The sequence below is a fragment of the Paramacrobiotus metropolitanus genome, unplaced genomic scaffold (assembly GCF_019649055.1).
Source record: "Paramacrobiotus metropolitanus isolate TYO unplaced genomic scaffold, Prichtersi_v1.0 Parri_scaffold0000080, whole genome shotgun sequence".
Taxonomy (NCBI): Eukaryota; Metazoa; Tardigrada; class Eutardigrada; order Parachela; family Macrobiotidae; genus Paramacrobiotus; species Paramacrobiotus metropolitanus.
Genome location: NW_026570300.1, coordinates 6,032 through 15,478, shown reverse-complemented (window position 1 = coordinate 15,478; position 9,447 = coordinate 6,032). Strand labels below are relative to the sequence as shown.

Here is a 9,447-nt window from a genome sequence, read left to right as displayed (position 1 = left end):
CGTGCCGAGATACAAAGTGTCGACGACTGATGAGTGAACCGGATTATTACGTACAACAAAACCGCCAGTTGCGCCGCATTGACAACAATTGTATCGGTAATGCAACTCGGCGCAGTCGGCCGTGTGCCTCGTAGCTCCTAAGTGCAGGCTTGAGGCTGAACCAGGGTACCGCCGCCATCAGCGGGGTTTATCTTGCCCTCGATATTTATCATGCACTGTTTCATATTCATATTTCTGCTGTCTCTCATTCAGTTGTTTAACTCGCAGTCGTGTATTACGAAACATGGTCATAACTCGCTTACATTCAAGCGATTATTGCCGACGCGCTATCTTTTACTTACCAATTGATACCAATAATTTATCGTGTTATCCTCATCACAAGTCATGGTGCACAGAGAGAGAGGCGGAACGGAATTGATTTGTAAAGCTTCATGATTAGCGACCGATTTGTCTGGTGTTGCATTTTTGTTCTCCAGCGTGTGTGTGTGTGTGCGACCAATGTCAGTTTGTCATCTCTTTTTTTCTACCTGCTCCGTCTGTACTTGATGGCTAATTGATTGATGATTGCACGCTCTTTTAATTGTTGCGTGGTTGTGGTGTAAACTGGCTCGGCTTGTTTTGGATGGATCATTATGTTGCGCGAAACCTCCATTGAGAAACCACCGAGTAGTTTATCGAGTAAGCGAGAAAAAACTTCAAACTGTTTCCCCGACTATCTGATTTATCAGAAAAAAATGCGGAAATGTTTTTAAAAAATTCCGAATTTTTTTGATGCGAAGATCTGGGTGATTTGCAGGTGGAAGACGTCATTCTATCTTAGCAACAGCTGATTGACATCCGTGCTGGTCTTCTTCCTGGAGCTTCCCATTTTTTCATCCCTGTACTATTTATCCCACATTGCCATCCCATTGACCTTCGGAAAAGGAAGGTCTGTTGCCTTCCCTTTCGGAGTGATGGAATAGGCGCTGACGGATTGGACGTCAGCGGAGCATCGCAACCTTCCATTCCACCGCGAAAATGCCTGTCAAGGATCGCTTGACGGCGCTGAAACTGGTAAATTATCCTCGGAGGGACTTCTTCCTTGGTGTTTTCTGGAGTGGTTTTCTTCGTTTAATAGACGGCGGCCGACCGAAATGACCCCGATGTGGTGCCCAAAGGGGAAGTTAAAATCGAGATGAGCGTACAAGGGTCCTTGGATAAATTTTTTGAAGAGGTTTGTCCTTTACATTTTTTTCTCTTGTTATGATTTTTTATCATGTGCCTTTTGCATAACCAATGCAAATTCGTTTCTAATAATTATTTTTAAAACATTTGACTGATTTTGCATGCAGTCTTTATTTGCATTGCACCTTATTTCGGGCTGAAAATTGTGTATTTTGGAATTTTAATTGAATTTTTCTGTACCGAGTGATAGCATGCAGATATTCAATGCAATTGTTTTCTTTCGTTTACTGTCTCCATGTTTTTCTGTGGTGTTGTTGAATTCTTTTTGTTTTTGGCAAACGCGATGCCAGTTTGCAAATTGTGCACATGAGAATTGTTTTCGTACACACAACAGCGTGGTGTGATTTACTGCTAGTAGACGTTTTCTTTGTTTCACGAACAAGTTGATTTTATCTTCTAGGTGGAGCTGATGAACGGCCAGTTGGATTCCATTGACAGGAATATTGGCTTAGTCAAACAGAAGCACAATCTGATTTTATCCTCTCCGGCATCGGATGAAAGTAGGTGGAATTTAAAATACTATTGATTTCTTTTGCATCATGGGCTTATTTCGTTGTTTAGGGGATAAAAATGAGCTGGAACGGCTTATGGAGCAGATTAAAAATACGGCAGGGAATCTGCGGACCCATTTGAAAAGTAAGTTGTTTTGGCTCTTTTTATTATTTTAGTAATTGAGCTAATTTTGAAATCACATTTCCTCGTTTCTCGCTGAAAACACATTGCATTCCTACGAGCATAATTCAGAATGTATAGTAAATTGTTCGTAATATGAATAGTTGATTGTACGCTTGTGAAAATGCACAGAGTGATCTTACTTTGAAAAAATCGGCTCTGGGTGTAGTTTGTCAGGCAGTCATGGTGGGATGGTTTTTGTAATTTTTTTCGCTCTACTTTTACAGATTTGGAAAGCTCCATCGAGAGGGAAGAACAAACGGGTGCCGTATCAGCTGATCTCAGGATAAGAAAAACCCAGGTAAGAGGGCAGTCCTATAATAGCTTAAATATTCGGTTTTGTTATTCATTTTTGATCTAGCTCAAAAATGTTGTGTAACGCTCACACTTTACTTGTTCGCTTCCTGCTTGGAAGCTGGTCATTATTAGAGATTGCGGTATTATTAGGGATTTTATATTGTAAAATTGTTTTATTGGCGTTGTTAATTTGTTGTAGCATGCCACTTTGACCAGGAGATTCACAACTGTGATGTCAGATTATAATAAAGCCCAGACAGATTATAAAGAACGCTGTAAAACAAGGATAAAGCGCCAGCTGGAAATAAGTAGGTTAAAACTGGAAATAAAAGTTGCGGAACTTTGTAGTTCCACTAGAAATACAACGGGCGACGACTGAGTGCAGATTTATAGCATATAAAACATAATGAAAATTGTGTGGAGTTTTCTGTGTGCTATTTGCAAGATTTTAACCGTAGTTTACGACAGCTGTCAGTGAAGTTTTCGTGGTGATTATCTTTTGACATCGCTGATATTTATGTGTGGTCCAAATAAAGTGCTTGAATTTGTTTTATCTGTGGATTAGCTGGAAGACCGACCGCGGATGATCAGATTGATGAGATGCTGGAGAGTGGCGATCCTCAAATATTCACCCAAGGAGTAAGTGAATTACGCTTATGGCAGAGTGAACATTTTTTGGAACGCTAATCAGAATACTTTTTCCTACGTAACTCGAGCAATTTATTCAAATTGTTTTGTTAAATCACTTTCTTGCTTTGATCTTTTGATCGTTGGTTGATTGTTTTGTGGATGCGGATTGGGATTTTTTTTACCCTGAATCATGTAGCAATGCAGTTACAGCCTTACAGGTGTATGAGTATCGATATGTGATTTTATCGGCCACCATGAGATAGACTATTTGCTTTTGTTTGCTATGGCTTTGTTCATGGCGTAATGTTGACTCTTCAGCGTTGATTTGTAACTGTACTTCGTCGTGTCGAGTCTGTTGTCCAGCAGTGCAAGTTCAAGTGATCGGTGCTGTGTATGCTGATCATGTTTGCACTGTTTGCCGAAATGTGAATTGATTTGTGTTGGTTGAGCAAGTGTGCGTGGAAAACACGCCTGAGTCGTAATACATTGTTGTGTTGTTTGCCGGTAGATTGTGGCCGAATCCCAACAAGCCAAACAGGCCCTGGCCGACGTGGAAGCGCGTCACCAGGACATTATTAAACTGGAGAGCAATATTAAGGAGCTGCGGGATATGTTTGTCGATATGGCCATGTTAGTCGAACAGCAGGTTGGTTTCCAGTTCTGTATAGGCGGAAAAAGGCTGGTAGAGTTTTCAGTTTCATTTAATTATCATTATAGTGTTAGAGGCACGACAGCCTGCGTGATAGATACGCCACTTTGCGTATGCGTATCACTGCACACATGCTGATTCGCCCTCTCTTGTACGTACGTGAGTGGCTGCACTGCACTCTCCGCCTATGCGGATACACCGCGGGCGCACTCACTGAGCATACTTGCTCTCTCGCTCCTCTCTCTCGCTGTATGACTCAGCGTATATTCGCTCGCGTTGGATACGAGTCCAGTCTGCGCACTCACATTCCGTGTGTCTGGACAGCGTGACGCCGTTGCCGCCAGCACATTTCTTTCTCTACATTTCATTACGCTCTGGAACTAGCTCGCAGCAACTTGACTGCTCACTTTCCTGCCAGACATTGGCCTTTGTTGTGTTTTTCCCCGCATTCACGCGGCATTTGCTCCACTTTATTTGTACAATAAAGTCACCTGTGAGCTCTCTGTGCTTGCCTGTCACATGGTAAGCAGATCGTCTGGTTTTCTGTCCACCGGATCCTTTGAGGAGACGGTAAAGGCATAATTTCGCGGAGAACCTTGAAGAACCCGTGGTTGGAAACAGATTGACTGCGAACGCAGCCTCTGCTACAACCTGGTCTTTGCTGTCTAGCGACTGTGGTAGCAACAGGTTGATCGCAAAAGCGATCCCTGCCACCTTCGCTTGCCCTATCTTTTGGCTCTTCCACACAAGGAGAGCACTTCGGCTGACTGCCCCAGACGGACGAACGGGAACTTCCCCAATCCCAACTGACGGATCAGGCTCGGACAGTAGCCTGCAGCGCCCAGAAGGAGCCTCTCAACAATCGGGGACCTTCGCCTTGAACGGCGACCCGCAACTCTAACGGAAATCGACCTCCCAACGGCGGATCACCGACCTCCACGGACACCGTAACGAACCGGTAAAGTCCTGGTTACAGGTCGACACAGGTCGAAACTAGCTATAATTCTTAATTCTTAACGGCTGAAATTTATTTCTGAGAACTAGAAATAATTTTTCGATGGTAAAAACTTAATTTTCGTCGGAGAAACCGACCTAAAAAGTTACTTTACCGACCTAACGGACCACTCTGTGTAACTGACCAGAGGTCGGTCATTCACTTTGCTTTTCATTTTGACGGTTTTCCACCGTCAGAAAAATTTCTGAGAATCTAGAAATTATTTCTAACGGCTTAAAATTAAAATTTCGACCAGAAAACATCTCTGATCGACCTAAAAATATTCTTGTTTTTCCGCGAAAATAAGCGCGAAAATTCTTGAATTTCCTTGTGACGTCAGAACGCTCGATTTTCAGTACTTTGAGGCTAGCCAATCAGCGTGCAGGGGAAACTTCCCATAAGCTTAACATAGGCGTGAATCATCGTTTTTTTAAATTTTGCACGCGGCTCGCATTCTGTGACGTAGGCAGTGAAGTGCAAGACCACTTAGCCCTGTGACGTCATACTGGTCAGCACAGTAGTATAGGACGTACTCTACTGTAGTACCTTATCATACTGTACTGTACCATAGTACTGTATTGTAACGTTGTGTACTGAGTCACACACAGACACATCAACACAACAACAACAACATCAAGTCGGACCATCCTGACCCAAGGAAGTTCCTGAACCGAAAGACGTTCCTGATTCAATTGAACATCCCCACATAAGGGATAGTTCAATTTACTGTACAACAGTACAAGTCTCTCGTTGGTTCCACTTGAACCGACCTGACCCGACAACAATGTCGAACCCGAAGGAAAACGAATACGCCCGAAAGTTCAACACGGACTATTCGCGGCGCCTGACCTCCAACGCGCCGTATGCACTACGGCACTCCGGTCAGGATAAAAGTCAGCCGTCATCAACGGACTCAACGAAGTCAGCCGAGGCAAGGGAGAAGCGCAACGAGCGGATCCTCCTCGCCGATTCCAACCCAACGTCCGATGACAGCTTCGAGGACGCCCACGACAAGACGTTCCTCGAGCCTCGAGCTGGCTTAGCAGCCCCGTCCCACCCGACCGGGGGAAATGGAGCATCTGCAGGCTGAGACCACATTGTCTCATGCCGAGGCGGAACACCCACATGGTGTACCGACCTCTACGGACTCAACAGAAGGACTTCAACTGAGCTCACAGAAAGCTCAGGAGTCGGTAACGACTACGAAAGTCACCGACGCCGGACACACATCACCCAACCAGACGGATGACGTGAAGAGGTCGACATCGCCCAACTCGGGTAGAGCGACTTCACCGACTTTGAAGGTCGGAGAGAAGCAACCGATAACGGAAATCGGTCAAGCCCAACCGACCACAGAAGTCGGTAGGGCTTCACCAACCTCTAAGGACGGTCAACGGAAACCGACCTCGGGGGTCGGTTATCCTCAACCGGAGGACGGACCTCATCTGACAACACAAGTTGGAATTGAGGTTAGAAGACTACAGCAATCACCAACCAAGGAAGTTGGCCAAGTCCAACCGACAACAGAAGTCGGGAGGATTTCGCCAACCAAGAAGGATGGAAGTCCACCGACCAAGGAGGTTGGTCAACAGAAGCCACCTGCTGAGGTCGGACCTCACCCGACAACACAAGTCGGAACTGAGGTCGGACTACTTCCACCGACCAAGGTCGGTCAACAAAGGCAGACCATGGAGGTCGGACCTCGTCCGACAACACAAGTCGGAACTGAGGTCGGCACTTCCACCGACCTCAGAGGTCGGACAACAGCAAGTCGGTCAAGTACAACCGACCTCCCTGGAAAAGAAGCCAGTCGATACAAGGTCGGATATGGATATCCAGTGGCCTAAACTACCGGCCAAAACGGGAGAAACCGAAGCCCCACCACGAAGTGGACCTCACCCGGCTGGATCACCAACCAACATACCGATGCCTAACGAAAAGGCCATCTCACCGTCAAGTCGACCTTCGCCAACGGAAAGCAGGTCGACCCGAGCAACAGAAACTCAACCGAAGGTGAAGTCGCCAACAAGTCGACTTGTCGACCTAAAGAAGAGGTCGCCACTCATGTTCGAACTTGGCGACTCGGGTAGTGGAACACCACCACCCATGGACGACGTATTTGACACGACACAAGTGTCACGTCCCAGCAGCCGGGATGGATTCTTCCGAACGCCAGTGGCACCCTACTTGGGTAACCACAGGTACCAAGCAAGCACGCTTGAGTACACGGCACGGAAGTGGATTGCATCCACACCCCCAGAAAAGATCGAAGACATCGATCGACTCCGGAAACGATGCCAGGATTTGATAACACAAATCGTCCTGGCCGACCAAATCGTTAACTCCACGGAAAATCAGATGTCGCGATCGGAGGACACCCATAAGCTCGAACGGAAGCGATGGGAGAAGGAACTAGCTGAGGCCAACAATGGCATTGCTGCGCAACAGCGCCGCATCGAACACTTAGAGAGTCATCTCAAGAGGTCCGACAACCCATGTCGGTACGACTTCGAAGAGATCGAACGACTCCGGAGTACACTTGCAACGTCAGTGGAATCGGTCTTCGAACTGAAGAGACGCCTTGCCACCGTGGAAAAAAGACCTGGCTGACACACAAACAGCCTTGGTCGAATCGGAACTGGCAGCAGGGACGTTCCACCAACAGTTGAAGCAGGCCAATGAAGAGGCCGAAGTGTACCGGAACGAGGTCGACAGATACATTGTCGAACTCAAGCAGGCCGACGACGAGGTCGACCGGCAGAAATATCGAATCGAACAACTCGAAAGGGAGATGGAAACTCTCCTGGTCAGGGCAGGACGACAGCTAATGGCTCACTACGGCCAGCAACCTGCCTCACCCGACCGAAGTAGAGCTACCACCGACCTGGAACAAGCAAACGCCCAATTGGCCGACCAGGTCTACGGACTAAATGATGTGCTGAAGGAAGAACAAAGACTCCGAGCACAGCTGGAACACAGCCTGGCAGAAGCCCAGAAGGTGTACGAAGCGCAACAGAATCGCATCGCACACTTGGAAGTCCGCGAAAACGACCTGTACAACTACGGTCTGGACGCGGATAAATATATCGATGACTTAAATCGATATATTGACGAGATGACCACGTATACCGACGACTTGGATACGGAGGTACGATGCCTTCAGGAGGAAACGAAACACCTGGAACAATCCAGGACGGAGCCTCCATCCTACAGGACTTCGATGGCAGCGGATTTCCACTTTGAACCGTCGCAAACAGTCCGAGATATCCTGTGGGACATTAAACCCAAAGAGGAGAAGAAGGAACAGAACTTCTTCGTGGGCGTGGTGACAACTAACCCGCTCATCGGAACTCCCCCCGCAGCAACAGCCTCTGCCCCACCGTCCAGAACCTGAACGGAATACATCGACTGCAGCACCACATGTGCCAACGTCAAACGTGCCGACAACGACGACGGCCACGTTAGGTACTTACACGAGTACCACGTATGCGACGCACACATCGACGCATGCGCCAGCGCCCACCACGTCCCACCCGAATGGACCAGCGCCTAACCAATGGGGCGCAGGACGGCGACTGGGAGAGCGAACAGGCTCACACCCCAACATGGATGACTTCGGACGCTTAACGATAAGCGACTCCGATTATCAGCGGACACGAGCTAGGTCATACAATAATGACCTTCCTCAAGGAGGACGAAGCGGACAACCGAATCCGGAACGCCCTCCCGCCGACTACCCACAAGACTCGCAGAACGTGCCTCGGTTCCGACCAACAGAAGGTCGGGCACCACCGAGAAGGCCGTTCAGAAGTCAGTATGGAAGGGTGAACGACCTTCCACCGGGATTCTACCAACAGCCACAACGGCCACCACGAGCACCAGCTCCTCAGCCGGAACCGTACCCGGCTGGATACCCAGACCAACAAGGTCGGGGATACCCAGACCAACAAGGTCGGGCATACCCAGACCAACAAGGTCGAGGATATCCACAACAACAGAATTATGGATACCCGGATCAACAGCATCAGCATTACCCAGACCAACAGGGTCGGGGATACGCGGAACAAGGTTGGGAAGCAAACCCTCCCCCACCGCCTGCCATGGACGCCCAACAAGCGGCTAACCGGGCATTCCAGGAAACGATGATCCGCGTGTGTGCCCGCGGACGTAAGCAGAAATTGCCGGAATACGACGGCGACCATAACAAACTCGAGGGATGGTTGAAACAAATCCGTCGATTCTACGCGGAAGCACAAGAATGGCATGAATCGGATCACACGTTCATGACAGACCTAATCTCACGACTCGAAGGCCAGGCCGCACAATGGCATAGGGACACCGCCGGCAGTGAACCAGCCGGAGGATGGCCAGTCAACCTTTGGTTGGCTAAGTTCGAAGAACGGTTCGGCGACAAAAACAAGGAAATTAACGCCGTAACCGCCATGGCCAAACGAAAGTACCGCTTTGGACAAGAGACGCCAGAACAGTACTATGACGCCATGATGAACATCAAGTCCCGATGTGACACCATCACGGACCAGATGGCACTTTTCCATCTGAAGGACAACATCCACGAACCCAAGCTACGAGAAGCCTTGGAGATTCGTATGCCGGCAACCCCGGTAGAACTGCGTGACTACATACGCCAGTTCGTAAACGGAAAGGAGATGTACGACGTGGCGAAGGGATCACGGGATACCGACTATGCCCGGGTCCGAGCAACAACGCCTACACCAGCTCCTTTACCGCAGGCGCCAGCACAAACAGTGTACCAGCCATACATGATGCCGGGATATCAAAGTCCCTCGGCAACATACGTGCAACCGACCACACCGATAACGCCACCAGCGCAAATGATGCCGGTCCAGCAACCGACCTGGGCAGGAGTGGCAGCTGTCAACTTGGCAGCACCCCAACCAGCAGCCGGAGCCCCAGTAAACAACTACGGAGGCCAAAGTCCTGGCTCTGGAGGTAACCAGAA

At 48.5% G+C, this 9,447-nt stretch overlaps 1 protein-coding gene across 1 annotated transcript; it reads left to right on the top strand.

Moving 5' to 3' along the window:
• The first annotated feature begins 255 nt into the window (after positions 1-255).
• Positions 256-4,573, top strand: LOC129595612 (syntaxin-1A-like). The gene is made up of 9 exons (XM_055492671.1): positions 256-678; positions 797-1,053; positions 1,118-1,213; positions 1,625-1,724; positions 1,786-1,860; positions 2,124-2,197; positions 2,393-2,501; positions 2,759-2,832; positions 3,332-4,573. Exons 2-9 carry the CDS (start codon positions 1,018-1,020, stop codon positions 3,608-3,610), a joined length of 843 nt encoding a protein of 280 aa, XP_055348646.1. The 5' UTR covers positions 256-678; positions 797-1,017; the 3' UTR covers positions 3,611-4,573.
• The last annotated feature ends 4,874 nt before the right edge of the window (positions 4,574-9,447 follow it).